This window comes from Carcharhinus amblyrhynchos, chromosome 35, assembly GCF_965287045.1.
Source record: "Carcharhinus amblyrhynchos chromosome 35, sCarAmb.v2.hapA, whole genome shotgun sequence".
NCBI classification, from domain to species: Eukaryota; Metazoa; Chordata; class Chondrichthyes; order Carcharhiniformes; family Carcharhinidae; genus Carcharhinus; species Carcharhinus amblyrhynchos.
The window spans coordinates 15,286,677-15,308,217 of NC_137358.1; the positions used below are offsets into that span (position 1 = coordinate 15,286,677).

At 42.7% G+C, this 21,541-nt stretch overlaps 1 protein-coding gene across 4 annotated transcripts in view; it reads right to left on the reverse strand.

The window, feature by feature from the left end:
- The window catches only part of ift56 (intraflagellar transport 56), a 63,715-nt gene that overhangs the window by 35,464 nt on the left and 6,710 nt on the right, over positions 1–21,541 (reverse strand). For all 4 annotated transcript variants that reach the window (XR_013889848.1, XM_080217436.1, XM_080217435.1 and 1 more), the window contains exons 3-9: positions 17,797–17,889; positions 15,373–15,487; positions 14,830–14,879; positions 13,138–13,283; positions 9,733–9,904; positions 5,344–5,418; positions 2,198–2,300 (exon numbers count right to left, since the gene is read on the reverse strand). Coding sequence is in view for 3 of the 4 variants with exons in the window: in XM_080217436.1 (XP_080073562.1) it covers positions 2,198–2,300; positions 5,344–5,418; positions 9,733–9,904; positions 13,138–13,283; positions 14,830–14,879; positions 15,373–15,487; positions 17,797–17,889 (754 nt within the window). In the remaining variant the exon portion in view is untranslated. The remainder of the gene's footprint in view (positions 1–2,197; positions 2,301–5,343; positions 5,419–9,732; positions 9,905–13,137; positions 13,284–14,829; positions 14,880–15,372; positions 15,488–17,796; positions 17,890–21,541) is intronic.

Genomic DNA, 21,541 nt, shown 5'->3' on the forward strand with positions numbered 1-21,541 from the left:
TGGCCTTAGGGAGATTTTTGTTCAAGTATTTGGTGTCTCCTGTCCCTTTCTAAAGATCCCAGTAACGTGTTGTCTGCAGTTTGGATTTTCATTAGCATCTATTCGTAGTGCTCTAGGATTTTGGGCTGGATTTTACAGTTCCTCCACCAGCCATTTTTCAAAGGTGGGGTGAAATGTAAAATACCAGGGCTGGCTCACTCATCCCTGAGCTGTTCCCCCATCATACTCGGTGGGTGGGAAGACACTGAAATCAGTAGGCCACCAGATCCAAATAAATAATTTTGGGTCAATTGAACTTGTTTGCAAGCCAGTGGACCCCAATATAATGCTGTTTATGCCATAACACGGTTTGCATTGACGAGCAGGTGAGAATGGGCTTTGTTTTTTCAACAAAGTTTTTAAGAGGGCGGGAAGGAAAAGTTACTATTTTTGGGGTTGGAATGCCCTTTGCATATCAGAAATACCCTTTCCACATTAAAATTAGTCCCAATCCCATCCACCTCCCTGCAAAACCCACACAACAACCCCCAAGGTGCCCCATTGTTCCCTACTGCATTGGTAGACTTGAAAAGGAGCAGCTTTGAAAATCGTACAATGTTATAAGCTTCTGTTCTTAAGGCATTGGTGTTGTGGCTCTTTCTGCTGCTGTTGTTTTGTGTCTTTTTTGCAGACAGCATTTAAAAAGGGAGGCCAACACTGCTGTCTTATCCTGTGGTGTCTCACAGCTCTTTTCCAAATCCCTTTCAGATTCCTATGATTCCATGCATGAAAAGGTTAGGTTTATCAACAACTCTCGTAAATCAGGCCCAGTCATTTGCTCACTGTGCAAGCTTGATGTCGAAATAGGGCACAGCAAAGCCATCCTGCACGATAATGCTACCCTGATCAGATTATCTGATCAAGTGATTACTCACTTGCTATATATCGTGCAAACTCATAAATGGGCCCACAGCTCCCACTTTCAATCCTGTAAAGTGCCCAGCCTACCTCACATTACCCTGGAAGGGCGAGGTGTCTCAAAGATTTGAGCAACAGGTGAAGCTAGCCATTGTATGTTGTTACAATGCAGTAGCAACACGAGTGGTATTCAGCATGAGCAAAATGCTGCCGTCAAGCCAAAAGGGCTTGTTTATCGCACTGATGAGTAATGTTGGATATAAATTTGAGCTGGTGTGATGCCAAGTAAACAGGCCGTTTGTGCCAATGATTGGTGGATCATATCAAACAACACATCCTTTCATCTGTTCACAACAGGCAAACGACTGACCATACCCAACCAGCCCACGTTTGCGAAACTTAAAACAGGGTCCAACATTAAATGTGATTCTGCAATTGGATAACATCTGCTAAACAATCCTGATTGTGTTAAGAGTTACACCGAAAATCAATTTAATGACAGCGCCTTGACCAACCAGTATCTGGTCAAGACACTGTCTGGTTTGAATTTAAACAATACTGGGTAGTTAATTATTCCATGCTGCATTCTCCATGGCAACACCAACAATCAGACTCCACTTGGCAACCACTGAGTACTCTCTTCTCATGCAGTATAAATTGTTGCTCCCTTGTTACTGAGAATTTCTTGCGAGCTATCCTTCAGGGATGACATCAATAAGTGGTGGGAGAATCTGCAGGGAGCCCTCCCCACCCCAGAACACCACCTGAAGAAGTCAGGGAGGGAAAACATAGCGTGAGATGACTTTCAATACACAAGTTGCACCAGAAATAAGGAACATTCTCAAACCAAACCTTTAATCTTGTGAGCTAAGCAGATAGCTTTGATACCTTGTCTCTTTTTTCAGCAATTCTCAAGTTCTATACTACCAAATAGGCAGCATGGTGGTACAGTGATTAGCACTGATGCCTCTCAGTGCCAGGTTCTATTCTGTCCTCGGGTCACTGTCTGTGTGGAGTTTGTACATTCTCCCCATGTCTGCGTGGGTTTCCTCCCACAGTCCAAAATCCAAAGCTGTGCAGGTTAAGTTGATTGGCCATGGTAAATTGACCCTGGTATTAGGGGGTATTAGCAGTGTAAATACGCGGGGTTTCGAGAATAGGGCCTGGGTGGGATTGTGGTTAATGCAGACTCGTTGGACTGAATGTGCTCTTTTTGCATGTAGGAATTCTATGATGATTCTATGATTCAAATGTCTAATTTAGAGTGTTTGTTATCTTCGTCGTGTGACACAGTACCTACCTTGCCGAAGGTAGTAAATGACTAGGTTGAGCCTGGCTTCAGGGATGACATCAATAAGTGGTGGGAGAATCTGTAGGGAGCCCTCCCCACCCCGGAACACCACCTGAAGAAGTCAGAAAGGGAAAACATAGCGTGAGATGACATTCAACACACAAGTTGCACCAGAAATAAGGAATATTCTCAAACCAAACCTTTAATCTTATTTTATTTAGGACAAGCTTGCAATAAAACTAACACCAGGAAAACATTACTCCTCTCAGGCTCCTGCTGTAAATGTGGCAAAGCAAAGCCATTTCTGCATTTAGCACCTGACTTGTTATCTATAAAACAGCTGGAGATACCAAGGACACAGTTTCTTTCCATTAGGTAGTTAATGGCAAATTAAAAGCCAGTTTATTCATTTTCTACCACTGTCTCAACTCACTTGCAAAGGTGGCAAAGTCCAGAGCTATAATATCTGCATGATGATGACACTTAGTGATTGCTACACAGGTCAAGCTACAACTCATGGTCATTGGAGTAAAGGTTCCAAGTGTGTTCAGATCATTTGTGGTACCACAACTGGAATAGCAGATGCAAACCTGGGCACCTGCCATCCAAAAGGATATCAAATCAGTGATGGGTTCAAAATAGATTGTCAAAGGTTATTTTAAGATTGAGAGATCACTGATTGGTGGAGATAGTCTAAGAGGTGAACTTAGTTTAATTGCAGAAATTATGATGGAAAACTAGCATTCTTCTTTAAATATCAAGACACAGGTATTGTAAATGTAAGGCTATCAACTCAGATAGTGAGTATGGAGATAGGGATCAAGTGAGAGACTAAGGAGTCGAAGAATTCCATCTCTTCCCCATGGGAGTGGAAAGGACTCCCAACAAAAGCACTTGTAACTAAAAAGGAACTGGATAAAAGCTGCTGGAATTGGAGGCTTCAGAGATATTTCCGTATTCAGCTGGCAAAAATCAATTTTATCTAATGTGCAATGAATAATACTTTGACAATGTTTTGTAACCAAGAGGGCACAAATTTGCTTGACAGAATTGAGTTGAATACATGATGCTAACTAAATAATGCTTAGTCTATAACTTCAGGTCATCAAGGGATGATAGGGGCAGTAAGGAAAGGTTGTATTAATATTTCTGCTTGTATTAATTTATTTCTGTTAACTTTGAGTTGCTAAGTGAATTACTATTGGAAGGAGAGTGGGAATTAAGACATATTGCACTGAATAGGCAGGGATAACCTTTAGCTGAGAAATGATCCAGCAGCATCAGACAGACTACCCTTGTTGAGAGCAGACATACCGGGGTCTTCTCTTGCTGTTTATCTACCAGTGTTTGGAAGGAACACAAGATATAGGAAATCGTTATATCTGTTAAATGACTTTTGGTAAGTTACAATTTTGATCTATTCTTGAAGGCCTAAGCTGGGTATAATAATTCCAGAAGGAACACATCTATGGGAGGAAGGCAGAAAAGTGATAATGTTGACTTTGTTCATTAACCTCTCTGTAATTATCTCTAGTTGAATGATTTGATAAACACTTCAATCAAGGTGAAGCCTTGCTCAAGAAGCAGCTACATAAAATCTCGATAGTGCATAAGGAGGCCACTTGGTCCATTGAGTCCGCACCAGCAACAATCCCACTCATGCCCTATCCCCATAACCCCATGCATTTACGCTGCTAGTCCCCTTGACATAAATGGGCAATTTAGCATGACTGATCAGCCGAACCTGCACATCTTTGGACTGTGGGAGGAAACTGGAGAGCCCAGAGGAAACTCATGCCGACATGGGGAGAACGTGCAAACTCCATATAGACAGTCATCCAAGGCTGGATTTGAAGCTGGGCTCCTGGCGCTGTGAGGCAGCAATGTTAACTACTGTGTCACCGTGCCAAATTAGGTAACCCTATGAAACGGGTGAATTCTCACAGAGCAGGATTGAGAAAAAAACGGAGTAAAAGAGTGGAGGTTAAGAGAGATACCAGAGTCTGAGGAGACCTTGAAAATCTTTAACATCAAACCTCTATCGTGTTTGAATTCTCCGGTGAACCCAAGCATCATTGTAGGTGCATATTAAATTATCACTAGTAGTTGCATTTTCTTTGTGGTAAGTGCCAATAAATAGTTTGAACCCTATTATTCTGAGGAAGAATACTCATTTTTTAACTGAGATTAAAATATAAAATGGTTGGAAATACTCGGTAGGTCAGAGAGATCTGTATAGAGAGAGAGAGAGAGAGAGAGAAAGAAAGAAAGAAACAGAATTAACTTTCCAGGTTGATGACCTTCCAGAGATGGTGGAGTTTCCTGCTTTTTATTTCAGTTTTTATTTCTAATTTCCAGCCTCTGCAATATTTCATCTTGGCAAGAATACTTGAGATTTGACATCATTAACTGTTTAATTACAGAAATTAAAAATAATCATGTGTGCTTGGTTAGATAAAGAACATTTACTTGTATTATTAAAAGTACAGCATTGTTTATGGTACAGGCAAAGTCTTGCTTTTCTATAGTGCCTTATGCTGGACTACAAGTCATGAACTCAAATCTCAAGTTGTGAAAGCAAAGTAATGTGAGTAAATTGTTGGGTTTGTGCCAGAAAATGATCAGGAAATTTGAAAAAATCCCTAGGGTGGAACCAAAAGAGAAAATATTGGAAAATCTCACCAGGTCTGGCAGCATCTGTAAAGACAGAAAAGAACTGACAATTTGAGTCCATATGACCCTTTGTCAAAGCTTGACAAAAGGTCATCAGGACTCAAACGTCAGCTCTTTTTTCTCCTTACAGTTGCTGCCAGACCTGGTGAGGTTTTCCAGCAGTTTCTCTTTAGGATTCAGATTCCAGCATCTGCAGTAATTTATTTTTATCCCTGGAGTGGAAGTTTCCCGTCCTGCCCACCATAGCAATCATAGCAAGCGGAGGCAGACCACGCAAAGGTCCGTTGACCTCGGGCAGGATTTTCTGGTCCTGGGGTGAGTGTGGACAGAAAAACCCACCTGTAACATCCTACTGGCTGATACATGATTCTAATTCCATACGGTGTGGTTGAACTTTTAGCATTCTCAGGGTAATAGCCGTTGCCTTACAAAACAAATATTTTAAGAACAACAATCAGGCAGGGAGATGTTTATATACATACCAAGTTGTGCTTAATAAGCTCCTTCGCAAAATCAAACACAGGAGATGCAATGTCCATCAAATTTTTTAGCTCTGCCTGTTGAAGCAACACAAAAGGGTCATTATTTTCTTTAAAATTTTCACAGCCACAACCTTTCACAAATTTTACTGAAGTAAAACACTTGCATGGTTATTTATGGTTGACACATTTTATTGGAAGCCATGTCAGTAACCGATTGTCAAGTGGCATCGTGGTGGAACTTGCACCTCTTTCTTGGAAGGTGGTGGGTTCTAGCACTGTTCCAGCTCTTGAATATAATTTAGTAAAACTCTTCAGGTTTGTCCTTAGAGAGCCTGTTCGTTGTCAGACACATTTCTCTTCAAGTCAGACATTGAGGGCCACATTTCCATTGGTCTGGGGAGATCTGTAGACCTTTGCAAATGGCAGGTGGGACCCAGACACGTCATTCCTACCCCCAGTTCCAAAACATCCAATTTTTGTCAGTTGAGGAGAAGGAGTGAGATGTGATTCATACAGGAAGAAAGCCAAAGTCAGAAGGGCCATTTGAGCTCTGTGCTGAGTTCTAACAGGCACCATTTTAACTGTTGCAAGGTCCTTAATCCACAGGGTGGGCGTAATGAATTGATGGATTAGAAGTAAACGCTCTTGAAGGGTAGATAAGGTCTGTACAATTATCATATTTTTTAAGTACCCCCACTTTTTAATTAATAGAATAGACTGTGTGCAGTTTTGGTTGCCACACTTGCACAAGGATATTTTGGCCTTGGAGGGAGTGCAGAGGAGGTTCACTAGGCTGATACTGGAGTTGAGCTATGAAGAGAGGCTGAATAGACTGGGCTTGTACTCGTTAGAGTTTAGAAGGATGAGGGGGGATCTTATTGAGATGTATAAGATGATGAAAGGGATGGATAGGGTAGAGGTGGAGAGGTTCTTCCCACTCAGAAAGGACAGCAGGACTAGAGGGCACAGCCTCAAGATAAGTGGGGGGGGGGGGGGGGGGGGTGCAGTTTAGAACAGAGTTGAGGAGGAACTTCTTCACTCAAAGGGTGGTGAATCTCTGGAATTCTCTGCCCATTGAAGTGGTGGAGGCTACCTCGCTGAATATATTTAAGACGCGGGTAGATAGGTTTTTGGTAGGCAGGGGAATTAAAGGTTATGGGGAGAAGGCAGGAAAGTGGAACTCAGCCACTTCAGATCAGCCATGATCTTATTGAATGGCAGGGCAGGCTCGAGGGGCTAGATGGCCTACTCCTGCTCCTATTTCTTATGTTCTGTCACTGTTGATAAAGTTACTGGACTGCTTTGACTGACCTCTGTAGGTTGGGAGAAATTGCATCTGGTGCTGCAGTTTCAATAGTGTTCCTTGCTGACATTTTTCCCAGGGGTATCATTGTATCAGTATGAACAGCTGGCTGCGTTTCAAAATGCCACAATTATCTGGGTCCTTTAGTAGCTTCTTTAAGTTGTTAGTCAACTTGACTGACAATTTAAAGAACCCATTAAAGGACTAGCTGTCTTTGACAGAGGGTCTGAATGGAGGTCTGTTTACATTTGAGAAATTAATAACTTGAGGAGATTTAAAAGTTTTGAATGGATCTTTGGAATGGGGCTTTTTTCATCATGTTTTAGGAGCGAGAGCTGTACTAGATTGTTAGAGGTTTACCACAAGGATCCTGAGGTATGCCCATATTAGATACTAGGTATACCTCCATAGAAGTGACATGGAGTAAATGAGGAATGGATGTGGTCATGAAGGACACTACATTGGCATGGACAATATCAGGACCAGAGGATATGGGGTGGGAGTAGGGTTGAAGACCTAGAGGACCTAATAACTTCTAAAACAACTCAGATGGAGTCCCAGAGTATCAAAGAGAGCCTGTTTAGCAGCCCACCTTGGCACTCAGCTGCATTCAGCTATGCTCTGCTTCTGAAGTTGGTGGCCTGTCTCCAGTCTCTGCAGTGAAAATCACATATTTCAGGATGCTTTTATCCAGGCAAATGAGAGAATGGGAGAAAAATTCCTGACTGGGGTTACCCATCCCTGCAGCCAAAATCCAGCCCAAGTTGCAAGGAGTTCGTATGTTTCTTTGTCACTAAGATTGAAACCACCTAGTCTGTTTCTACACCTTGCCCACCAAGTCAAATCTTCCCACCCAGGTCAGCACTGCCCTGAATTTTTGGTTTGCTTCTATTTCCTGTTTACCTTTTCCAAAGTTACTTTGCACAAAAGATCCATTTCCTCGACTCCATTGCCATTCAATATCAGTCACGTAACCTCCCTTGGCCCTTTCGTATTTAATGTTCAAAATGGATTCCTCTGCTCAGATTCTGTCCCCTTAGGCCTGTCTCCAAGTCCAGCGCAGTCATCACTCGGATTTCCATTGTCCTACATTGGCTCCGAGCTCCCCAGTGGAGTTGAACACTAAATTTCTCCATGACCTCCCTCCCATTCCAGCCCGACAAAGTTTAACTCTTTGCTCCTGTGATCTTTAGCAAAAGGTGGGAAGACAATTGCCTATATTTGAAGTCCAACAGGTTAGGTGGTAAGTGTGAATGCGTCAGGAAGATTCTTGCTGCCTGAAACATCCTGGGGGTGCAATCTTCACAAAAAAACCCCAAAGTGTCAAAAAGGTCTGAAAACCAGTAATGTAGCCTGAGGATGGCTTTTGGCACAAGCCCGATTCGCAAACCCAACAGCTCAAAAGCCTCATGTGCTACCTTCCCACTGGCGGAGTGGACTGAAAAGATGGCGCCCACTGGGAAATCTGATGCAAATAATTTTTGCTTGATTTCAATGGAAAATCAAGATTGGGCAAGATGTATAACGAGCAACTGTTAAGATGTGGCCAGTGCTATGCTCCCACTGAAATTGGACATTAATACCTCTGCCCCATGTCAACCGAGAGTATTTAAAATCATTTTTCTTGCTGGGTCAGAATGACATTGGTGTGGATAAGTTTAAGCAGACCAGATTAGATTTGCAACTGGAAACAGACCTGTTGAGCCTGCTAAGATCAAGTGTCAGGTCAGGTCCAAGATGGGGGGGCAATGCCTCATCTTGTCAGCTTGGATTTTGTTTATCTCTCTTGTGGGGACCTTGCATTGGATTCAACTGAAATCTGAATTTGGTTTTTGAAGCAAGGAATGGATTTGGGTTTGCCCGGTCCATTCTGAGCACTGGATCTGTAACTTTAAGGATGGAATAAAACAAAAAAGGGCTGGAAACCACTCCATCATTTCCCACTCAAAAACATTCCAGATAAAGCTTGCCAAATTATACAGTGGGAAAAAATGTGTTTCCCAACCTCAGGACAAACTAAAACACAACAAATGAAGTACTTTTGAACTGTAGCCACTTTTGTAATTGCAGGTAAACATGGCAATCAATTTGTACAGAGCAACGTCCCATGAACACAGCAATATGATAATGATCAAATAATCTGTTTTTAGGAGTTGAATGAGGGTAAGACATTGTGGAGAACCCAGCTGCTCTTCTCCAAAGAGCAGTTTAGTTTCTCATCCAAAAGACAATGTAGCACTCTCTCAGCGTTACACTTCAATAGAGCTTTGTGTGCAAGTTCCTGACAGCAATGTAAATGTAACTTACTGAATCAAATGCTGTCACTGAGCCATGGCAGATACCTAAGTGTCTTAAAGTAATGTCTCTTTGTTGCCTCTAGACTTGACTATGCACACCACCTTCTGTAAACTTGAGCTCATCCAAACCTTTGCTGCCTATACTCTAACTCACGCCTAATCCCATTCCCCTATCACCCCTGTGCTCAGTGACATACATTGACTTCTAATTAAGGGATTTTGGAATTTCCAACCAGCTACTTAAGTCTTAAATGCTAAAATTCCCTTGCTAAACCTCTCTTGCTTGCTTTTCACTTTTAAGACATGCTGTAAACCTACCTCTTTGACCAAGCTTTTGGTCATTTGCCCTAATGTCACATTATGTGGCTTGATGTCAGATTTTGTTTTATACTGCTGCTATGAGGCACCATGGGAAATTTTATTCCATTAAAAATGCTCTATAAATAAAAGTTGCTGTTAAAATCTTGTTAATGTTGAAAAATATGCTTTCCACAAGATACTTACAGATAATTCTTCAACCCATTTGAATTAATCAATCCAGAAAGTCCCTTGAATACCCTTTCCATATTCTATTGATCTTTAAATGATTCCACCAAGTAATTGCCTCCATCACTTTATTTGACAGGCTTACAAATAGCTTTCCTGTGATTCTACTATCGCTCAAAGGGCCTGGGTAAATGACCATTTAAGCAGGCTACCAGGGAAGCTTTTGTGTAGGTTTCAACTAGATTGTTGTGGGAATGAAGGAAAACTTAAGTCTGAGTCTCCATCCTCAGCTCAGGTGGTTACCTCTGCTGCCTTGCCGTTGTAGAGTCGGAAGTGGTTACAGGCTTTCAGGTTCAGTGCGATAGTACTGTCAGGGTAATGTTGTAGGTAGACAGCCAGAACTTCCTGGGATACATCATAATAATCCAGTTTATAGTAGCAGAGTGCTACATACACATTCAAGGCCATGAATTCCCTAGCAAAACATGAAGGGAAAAGTTAGCAAGTTTGAAGAACCAGATTAAACTAAAGAAGAGCATGGTAGTAATAATGTCAAGAATGAGGCGTGGGGGGTTGTGGGGAGTTAATGATGGTGTGGTGATTGTCTTTTTAAGGGCAGCATGGTACAGTAAGGGTCACCTGACCTTGGTAACCAATCAGGACTCAGTACGGAATCACCCCATGGAGAGAAAGGCTCCTAGCCTGAGACATTTTGGGAGCAAGCTACAGCCCATGTGGCTGCTGTACAATTATTATGAATAAATACTCTTTACGTTTGCTAATGAAGTCTGCTATAAAGTACAGGTGGGCATTGGGGAAAGCATGAAGCGTCAGCCGTGGCTCATCAGTCAGTAGCACACTTGCCTCTGAGGTTCTGGGTTCAAGTCCCACTCCAGGGCTTGAGCATAAATCTCTGCGCTGACATGCCAGTGCAGAATCAAGGAAGTACTGCAGTGTCAATGCCAGGTAATGGCCCATGGGCTGCATTTTGGACATGCCTGATTTACAGCCTGTAACATAATAAAACATCCCAAGATGTTAGAGGCATTATAAAACAAAATATGACACACAGACATACAAAGCAGATGACGAAAAGTTTGGTAAAGGAGGTGGATTTTAAGGACCATCTGAAAGTAAGTAAGGGAAGGCGATGGCCCAGTGATATTATTGCTTGACTATTAATCCAGTTTAATCCAGAAACTCAGATAATGTCCTGGGTTCAAATCCTACCATGGCAGATGGTGGAATGTTAATTCAATAAAAAATATCTGGAATTAAGAATCCACTGATGACTGTGAAACCATTGTCGATTGTTGGAAAAACTCATGTGGTTCACTAATGTCCTTGAGGGAAGAAAAACCCAGCCTGCAGGTGCAGCAGGTGGTCAGGAAGGCTAATGGGATGCTGGCCTTCGTAGCGAGGGGGATTGAATATAAAAGTAGGGAGGTCTTGCTGCAGCTGTACAGGGCATTGGTGAGGCCGCAGCTGGAGTACTGTGTGCAGTTTTGGTCGCCGCACTTACGCAAGGATATTTTGGCCTTGGACAGAGTGCAGAGCAGGTTTACTAGGCTGATACCGGAGTTGAGGGGGTTGAGCTATGAGGAGAGGCTGAATAAACTGGGCTTGTGCTCGTTAGAGTTTAGAAGAATGAGGGGAGATCTCATTGAGACGTATAAGATGATGGATGGGATGGGTAGGATAGAGGTGGAGAGACTCTTCCCGCTCAAAAAAGACAGTAGGACTAGGGGGCACAGCCTCAAGATAAAAGGGGGGCGGTTTAGAACGGAGTTGAGGAGGAACTTCTTCACTCAAAGGGTGGTGAATCTCTGGAATTCTCTGCCCGTTGAAATGGTGGAGGCTGCCTCGCTAAATATTTTTAAGACGCGGGTTGATGGGTTTTTGATAAGAGAGGGGATTAAGGGTTATGCGGAGAGGGTGGGAAAGTGGAACTAAGCAGCGACAGATCAGCCATGATCTTATTGAATGGCGGGGCAGGCTCGAAGGGCTAGATGGCCTACTCCTGCTCCTATTTCTTATGTTTCTTATGTTCTAAAATCTGCCTTCCTTACACACTCTGGCCCACATGTGACTCCAGGGCTCGAGCAATGCGGTTAGTTCTTAACTGCCCTCTGAAAAGGCTGAGCAAACCGCTCAGTTGTATCAATCGTTACAAAATTTCAACAAAGAAATGAAAACAGATGGACCATCTGGCACCGGAAAAGACAACAGCAAAACAAATAGTTCCGCTGACCCTTCAAAGTCCTCCTAACTAACATTTGGGGGCTAGTGCCAAAATTGGGAGAACTGTTTCACAGACTAGTCAAGGAACAGCCTGACATAGTCATTCTCACAGAATCATACCTTACAGATAACACCCTGACACCACCATTGCCATCCCTGAATATGTCCTGTCCCATTGGCAGGATGGATGGATGGTTACCTGTGGGGACCAGTGATCCTTTTCAGTGGGCTTGCCCATGTTAACCAGCGGTTTAGATCCTTGTGGGTGGGTATTTTAGAATAGAGAAAATAACTTCAAAAAGCTCAAGAAACGTGCAAACAAACTTTTCAATTATAAACACAGTGAAACACAAAGAAGGCAACAAGTTGAGATACACAGGAGCACAGCAAGTGGAATGAGGAAGAGTCGCTGAGCGCTCAGCTTTTTTAGGAAGATGATACAAACTGAAAAGTAGATGCTGCATCTTGAGGTCTGGAACTGGAAGCTCCAAAAAGGCCTTTCACTTTTTTTTAAAACTTCAAAATAAACCTGGCTGAATAGGTCTTGAATTAGTGATCATTTCTGATCTTCAACCAGATTCACAAACTGTTTCGAAACCCACGGCCAAAGATTAGAATCAAAATGCTCACTGACTTTTCAGAGACCCCTTTACTGATAAGCAATGGCCCTGGACCAATGACCAAGAGATGTTCATTCACATGGACCAATTGCAGTAAAACCAATGAACAGTAGCTACCACAGATCAATGATGGGTCAATCTAACTAAAAATTCTCCCCTATCAGCATAGCCACAAACTCAAGGCATCAATTCAACTTGCTGCTTTAGTCCTGAAATTTAGGACCGAGAAGTTGTCAGATGTCCTTCCTTAGTGAAAACAATGAAATTATTTGACTAAATAAAATACTTCCAGATGGGTGAGATTAAGATACAGCATTAACCTGTCACATTTAGCATTTCTGCAATGGGTCCTGTGGATACATTAACAAGCCATTACTCAATGGGGCTACACATGCCCTACCAGGACTTTCATGGCCAGTGTATATGCTCTGTTACCATCTCGCTAACAGGATGTCATCGTATTTAGTAACCCTATCACTCTGACCATACCTGATGTTTCATAGAATCCATATGGTGCAGAAGGAGGCCATTCAGCCCAATCCCTGTAGCCACATGCAATCACCCTATCAGTCTCCCGACACTAAGGAGCAATTTTTCATGGTCAATCAACTTAACTGCACATCTTTGGAGGAAACCAGAGCACCCGGAGGAAACCCATGCTGACACAGGAGAACATGCAAACTCTACGCAGACAGTCACCTGAGGTTGGAATTGAACCCTGGTCCCTGGCGCTTTGAGGCAACAGCGATAACCACTGCGCCACCGTGTCTTCTCATGTAACCAGTGACTAGGCATTATTTTCCTTCCCCTTTTGGTTCACTGAATAAAGAACAAAGGCAGGAATTACCGGTTGTCAAGTAGGATGCGCTTGTAGATATCAATTGCCTCCTGGTAATGGGAACGCATATAGTGGATTGAAGCCAGGCTGAGTTGATCCTCAGTAATGTCCTGTAAATTCTGGTGGTAGTTCATTAACCTCTTCTCATCACTGAACTAGCACAAAATACAAGGAAGCAAAATATCTATATTCAAATAAACACATGAAAAGAAAGAAGGGAGAAACAGAGAAGAGAAAGGTAATTTGGAGCAACACGGTGGCTTAGTTAGCACTGCTGCCCCACAGCGCCAGGGGTCTGGGTTCGATTCTGGTCTCAGGTAGACTGCATGGAGTTTGCATATTTTCCCCATGTCTGCGGGTGCTCCAGTTTCCTCCCAGACTCCAAAGATATGCAGGTTAGGTGGATTGGCCATGCTAAATACACCCTTAGTATCAGGGGGATTATCAAGGCAAATGTGTAGAATTATCAGAGTAGAAGCATGGGGTTATGAGGATAGGTCCTGGATGGGGTTGGTGTCAGTGCAGGCTCGAAGGGCTGAATGGCCTCCTCATGCACTGTAGAGATTCTATGATTCGAATCGAGGGAAGGAGAGACTTACTGAAAGAAGTGGAAGGGCTAAATAGGAAGTGGAACAAAATGGATAGGGAGGGAGAGAGAAAGGAGAGAGAGAGAGAAAGGGAAGGACAAAAAGCAAAAAAAAGTGATAGAAAGGGGACATAAGTACACAGAAGATAGAAAATGGACTAACTAGTATCAGTAAAACAGTAATGATTTACTATACAAAGGTACAATAATATTTATAGAGCATTTTTAATATCATAGAATCTTGACAGTGCAGAAGGAGGCCATTCAGCCCATCAAGTATGCACTGACCACAATCCCACCTAGAACCTATCCCTATATCGCCATGCATTTACCCTAGCTAGTCCCCCGAAACAAAAGGTCAATTTAGCACAGCCAATCCACCTAACGTGCACATCTTTGGGCTGTAGGAAGAAACCAGAGCACCCAGAGGAAAACCATGCAGACATGGGGAGAATGTGCAGTCTCCACACAGACAGCGACCCAAGGCGGAAATTGAACCCGGGTCACTGGCGATGTGAGGCAGCAGTACTAACCACTGTCGTACCATGCCGCCCTATCCTCAGGAGCATTATCAAACAAAATTTGACAGATAGCTACATAAAATACTAAGGTCAAAGATCAAAAGCTTGGCCAAAGAGGTAGATTTTAAGGATCAAGTTAAAGAAGAAAAGAGAGGAGGAGAAGTGGAGAGTTTGAAGGAACAAATTCCAAACCAAGGACCCAGGCAGCTGAAAGCACAGCCACCAATGATTCAGTGGTTAAAATCGGGGGTGCTCAAAATGCCAAAATTGGAGGTGCATAGATATCTCAGAGGTTGAAAGGCAGGAGGAGACGACAAAAATAGGGAGAGTGAAGGCTATGGAAGGACTTGAAACCAAGGATGGGAATTTTGAAATTGAGATGTTGGTTATCTGAGACCCAGTGTAGGTCAGTTAACATGGGGATGATCAATGTTTGGGACTTGGTGCAAGTTAGGACTTAGGTTTTGGATGACCTCAAGTTTGGGGAGTATGGCCAGGAGTGCATTGGATTATTCAGGTCTAGATGTAACAAAGGCATGGATAAGGGTTTCAATAGTATTAAACTTTGCACTTTAAATAATTTGAGGAGATTACCTTGTGAGCCAAATGGAACAACAGGCGATTCTGCAATCGACTTTTAGGCGCTGAAAATAGAGGAGTGGATTTAAATTTCTAGTCATCTTTGACAATTTATATTCCTCTCTTTTCTGAGTTCTCAAGCAATGAAGTGCACAGCACATTGGAACAGAGTCCAATGAAAAAAAGAACGGACTATTTTTTTAAAAAAACTGTTATGGTAAAACAAATAGCCATTCTGCTCACTGAAAAAAAGAGTTATTCAATTTAGCATCACTCCTCTGCCCCATGCATGTAGTCCCACAAATGCCTTCCTTTTAAAAGTTACTATTGAATGTGGTTCTGTCATCCTTTTAGGATGTGCATTCCAGATCATAATAACTTGCTGCATAGAAAGTATTTTCCTCATCTCCTTCCTGGTGTTTACCAATTATTTTAAATCTGTGCTCTCCAGATGTTGACGCATCTGTCATTGGAAATAGTTTTGACCATCTGACATCTACAGTATCAAAATCCCTTCATTAAAAGTCCATTTAAACTTCTCCATTCTTAAGGAGTCACCTTTCATTGCTGCTTCCTCAGCCTCCTTATACATCCCCAGGAAAAAGAAAGTACATGCTAGATCTACCCAAACATCAGGGTGACAATCTTCATTCTTTGTCAGGGTTTCATATTCCTGAAAAACATAAAATAGAGAAGGAGCATAAATCACATGTAGCTGGGACAGAGTAATCGTTGTGTACAACCCACAAGAATGAACCTTGGTCAATTCACAGCATCACGTGAGCCTTGCAACAGTCTTAGATTTCAAAGTAGTCTTTGTTTCACATGCAATGCAAATCAGGTCCCACATGCAGTACATTTTTTAAGTTTATTTATTAGTATCACAAGTAGGCTTACATTAACACTGCAAAAAAGTTACTGTGAAAATCCTCTATTCGCCACACTCTGGTGCCTGTTTGGGTACACTGAAGAGGAATTTAGCATGCCCAATGCACCTAACCAGCACATCTTTCAGACTATGGGAAGAAACCGGCGTTCCCGGAGGAAACCCACGCAGATATAGGTAGAACATGCAGACTCCAGGCAGACAGTGACACAAGCTGGGAATTGAACCCAGGTCCCTCGTGTTGTGAGATGGCAGTGCTAACCACTTGATATTTATCTCCAATCACTTAATCAAAACAAAGCATGTTTCTGCAAATCAATTAATGACGCATTGTATCTCATCTGGTTTCTCTGGTTTATCCACCAGGAATAACACACGAATAGCTCAGGTTAACAGAGTATCGATTTTCCATTCCCGTTGGAAAACGCCTGCACTCTGCTCCCCAAGGGCCGGACCAGAAGACCCCACCAGTAGCAAGGGCCAGACAATCCCACCCCAAGTTTTGTTTTATCATTTGCAGACTTCACCCACTTTAAAAAAAATGAGAACCTGCCATAAACTTTGGCTGAACGATGATCAGATAAATTTTAGGAATAATTTCTGGGGCAATGTAAGAAGTGACTTGATTTAAGCTCCTGACAGAGTGGATCTGGAGAGAGGATTTCCTCTTGTGAGAGAATCTAGAACTAAGGGCCACTATTTAAAAAATAAAAGGTTGCCCATTTAACAGAGATGAGAAGGAATTTTCTCTCTGAGGGTGAGGAGTCTTTGGAACTCTCTTCCTCAAAGGCAGTGGAAGCAGAGTCCTTGAACATTTTCAAGGCAGAGATATATTCTTGGTAAAGAAGTGGGTGAAACAATATCAGCGGTAGGTTACAGTCGGTTCAGCAATGATCATATTGAATGGTGGAGCAGGCTTGAAGAGCCGAGTGGTCTACTCCTGCTCCTAGTTCATATGTTCAATGGGAAAGTGGGACCAGCCAAATTGCTCATAGAGAGAGCCAGCAGTGGAAGCAACAAGATGAATGGCTTCCTTATGCTGGATTCGATGATTCCATTTCCACTATTCAGTGATAAGGGGTCATCAATTTAAAACTTTTACTGAGAGCGCACAGATAGAGGTTCAAAGAAATCCCTTTACACAGAGGATTGACGGAGCATGGATTGCTTTGTCATAGTCGGTAGTTGAGATAGAGATATGTAGCTGCATCTTTTAAAGAATGAAATGCTTAAATGCTTAAAGCAGAGGAAAATAGAATCAACTCTCCTTTGAGTAAATTGCTCCTCTGAACAAGTCAGCTTTAAATATGGGCAGCACTTGAGAGAGATGCAACTTTGCAGACAGACAACTCAGACAAGGAAAGTGCAGGTAATTTAAATTAACACAAAATAAGTTTCACCCAGCCTGTAAAATTCCTGCCAACAGCTCTCAGTGCTGACACTGCCAAGTTCAGAATTACAGCTTGCAAGCCATCAGATTGCATAAGCGCATGTGGCTATAGATATTTGGCCCAAGATTTATCATGTACACTGGATAACATTAACCTCGAAGGATTTTCAAAGAAAACATGTTTTAAATGTAAAGTAATGGAATATTTTTAAAGCATTCTTGCTTGTCGGGGAGCTTAGTAAACCGAGCAATAGTGACAGGAGAGGTGTGAAAAACCTATTTCAGTCAGCTAATACACAGCAGAATAAACATAATGCAGCTTCACATCCTGGATCTAGGGATGAATGATGTAGAATGCCAAGCGTTGGACTGGGGTAAACACAGTAAGAAATCTCACAACATCAGATTAAAGTCCAACAGATTTATTTGATCGCAAAAGCCACTAGCTTTCAGAGCACTTGCTGCCCCTTCGTCAGGTCAGTGGGAGTTCACTCCCACTCACCTGACGAAGGAGCAGCACTCCGAAAGCTAGTGGCTTTTCCTACCAAATAAACCTGTTGGACTTCAACCTGGTGTTGTGAGACTTCTAGGGATGAATGCAGAGATAGTGATCACTGCTGGATAGGGAGTCTTCACAAACTTCATAAACAAGAACAAGATGTTCTTGATACCTGAGGGTTCATATTCTTTGCCAGGTTTTCCTTACCTCCATGGCCCTTCTATAATCTCCAAGGTGGAATGCACAGTACCCCATCCATAAGTCAATGTCTTCTTCACTCTCGCCCACATGCCGCTTGAACTGGGATAGAAAAGGAATAGTTATTGAGAGGAGATCATCCTACCTACTGAAATGACAAGCATTACAGCTCTCATCACTTGCAGATTCCAGAACATGGTACGACTTGAGATGGAGAGTACAGCATTTTGCAGAATCAATCCACATCAACGTAACCATAAAGGTATGGGATCCGTTAATGGTTTCTACCAAACAATTAGATCATAGCCGATCTGTATATTAACTCTAACTACCTGCCTTGACTCTGTAACTCTTAATACTCCCAACGAGTTAAAAAAAGGTCAATGGGAGGGGCCTGGGGATCATGTGATGCAAGCTTGGGAGTGGCTGCGATTTTGCGAGCTCTCGCACGACTCATTTTTAATCCTTTGTTTTTTATCTTGATGTGTACAATCTGTACTATGTTCCTGCAACAAAGAAAAATACAGCACAGGAACAGGCCCTTCAGCGTTCCAAGCCCATGCCAAACATGATGCCCTAACTAAACTAAAAAAAAACTTCTGCTCTTACTCAGTCCATATCCCCTATTTCCTCCCTACTCATGCATCCAGATGCATTGAATGTTGCTAACGTGCCTACTTCCACCACCTACTCTGGCAGTGCATTCCAGGTACCCACCACTCTGTGTGAAAAAGTTCCCCGGCACATCTCCCTTAAACTTTCTCCCTCTCACCTTGAACCAGCACCCCCTTGTAATTGGCAACTGCACCCTGGGAAAAAGCCTTCTACTATCTAGCCTGTCTATGTCTCTCATAATTTTGTAGACCTTGATCAGGTCTCCCCTCAGCCTTAGTCTCTCCAGTGAGAACAATCTTAGTTTATTCAACTTCTCCTCATAGCCAACACCCTTCAGAGCAGGCAACATCCTAGTGAACCTTCTTTGCACTCTCTCCAAAGTTTCCACATTCTTCTGTTAGTATGGTGATCAGAACCACACACAATATTCCAAGTGTGGTCTAACCAAGGTTTTACATAGCTGCAACATGATCTGCCAACTCTTGTATTCAAAGCCCCAGCTGATGAAGATAAGCACGCCACTTGCCTTCTTAATCACCTTGGCCACTTGTTTTGCCACTTTTGGGAAACTGTGGACCTGCAAGCCCAGATCCCTCTGTATGTTAATGTTCCTAAAGGTTCTGCCATTTACAGTATAATTCACACCTAAATTTGATTCTCCAAAATGCATCACCTCACGTTTGTCTGGATTAAACTCCATCTGCCATTTCTGTGCCCAAGTCTCCAATCTATTTACATCCTGTTGTACCCTCTGACATTAACAGCAACTCCACCAACCTTTGTCTCATCTGCAAACTTACCAATCAGACAACCTCCTGTCTCTGTCTCTTATAACCTCCAAGCAGACGACCCTGTCAGTTTTGTATCCATCTAGCCAGTCCACTCTGAATCCCATGTGATTTTAGTTTTTGTACCAGTCTGCCATGTGGGACCTTGTCAAACACCTTACTAACGTCCATATAAACCACATCCTCATCTCTTTCCTCATCAATTATCTTTGTCATCTCTTCAAAAACACTCAAATTGGTGAGACATGACTTTCCCCATATAAAAACATGTCACTAACTAGTCTATTTTCTTCCAAATATGCATACATTCTGTCCCTCAGCATCTTCTCTAAAAGCTTCCCCATTGACGTCAGGCTCATTGGCCTATAATTTCCTGGATTATCACTACTTCCTGTCTTAAACAAGGGAACAAGATTGGCTATCCTCCAGTCCTCTGGAACATCTCGTGTGATCAAAGAGGATGTGAAGATATCTGTTAAGTCCCCAGATATTTCTTCCCTTGCGTCCCACAGTAACCTGGGATAGATCCCATTCAGCCCTGGGTACTTATCTACCTTAATGTAATTTAGAATACTCAACATTTCCTCCTTCGTTAGATTGACAGTCTCTAGGGCATTCACACACCTATTCCTGACCTCAACATCCGTAATGTCCTTTTCCTTGGTGAATAACAATACAAAGTAGTCATTAAGGATCTCACCCACTTCCTGTGGCTCCATGCTTAACTTCTCTCCATTGTCCTTGAGTGGGCGTACTCTGTCTTGCTACCCTTTTGCTCCTAATATATGCACAAAAAGCCTTGGGAAAAACCTGGTTAAATTCTGGTGATTGGGTTAAGTCAAAAAAATCTTTGTTTGATTGAGACAGTGGGAGATGGCTGGGGTGGTGCCTAGTTCGCAGTGGCGGTTTCGCTGGTGAGTGGTCCTATGCTTCGACAGTGCTGTGCGCCTTGAGATAATGGTTGCTATTGTGAGTGAAGTTGTGGATGACGGTCCCTACACTCAAGCACAGACTATTGGTGTTCACAGTGACGAACTGTGAGAAATCCTAAAGAGAACAGGGCAGTTTCCTTGGTTGGAATGGACCTTCGATCCTTGGAAATCTTGCTGCATGGTATGTGAATATCCTGGTTGTTTCAGGGATATGGGACCAGAGAAGGAGTATCCTTGCATCTGGTCCCCTGAGAGGAACTAAAGATGAATTCCTGTCTGAATCTGAGAACTGGCTGCCACACTTTCACAACCTCAATTTGAAGGCTGGACATTGAATTTGATGGGGCACACTGTATCTAGTCTTCAAGGCCAGAGATCGGGCAAAGACTCCACCTACATTGCCTTCTCCCCACTGTTCGTCGAAAAGGGTTGGAGGCAGTCGGATGCAACAGATCTTCCCCACTCGCTGGGGTTAGGTTTCTCTTTGATGTGGAGATGCCAGTGTTGGACTGGGGTAAACACTGTAAGAAGTCTCACAACACCAGGTTAAAGTCCAACCAGTTTATTTGAGAGGAAACCCTTCTCTGATCAGAACTTTCCACACACCTGATGAAGGAACAGCGTTTCCGAAAGCTTGTGGGTTTACTATCAAATAAACTGGTTGGACTTTAATCTGGTGTTGAGAGACTTCTTGCTAGGTTTCTCTTTACCAGGGCTTTGGGACAACAGCATGGTGGAGGTGCAGATACAACTCTGGTTGTATCCTGGATGTCGTTTGACGCTCCTATTGTGGCTTTGCCCTTTTCAAGCTCCGTGGATGATTATATTATCCTGCAATTCATCATTACGTCATATATTACATTGATACAGGCAATCCTCTAAGTGAGCACAGCAGCAGATTTTCGCTTATTATCCTGTTATCCCAGTGAATCCAGGAACATCCGTTTATCCTTAGTGTAATGCATCCCACAATTTCAGAGGAATTCTTTGTTTCTGAGACATGTGTGTGTAGGTTGCATGATACTAGAGCTGTGCAATTTTTATCCTTCTTCTCATCTTACAATCCTGGCACATATGGCTGTAGACTTATTCACCTGATTTTGACCTTTATTACAATAAAATGAGTTGTGCCATTGCAGAGAGATGGGCAACTTGTTTCATATGGAGGTAGTGGGTAGGGGCCTATGAATCCTCACAGTGGGTAAGGAAACTTCCCCTGTAACTTTATAGGTTCATGTATTTCAGTTATTTTGGGGTATTAGAATCACTGATTAACTCCTGTTATTGTACAGGCACTCCCTATATATGTATATGCTGGGAAAAGACATTATATTGCATTGTTGGTGCCTCTAAGGTGACTGGGGATGCATCCTTTGGTGCATGCCCAATTGTGGCATGAAGATCCTTGGAGGTTTAACT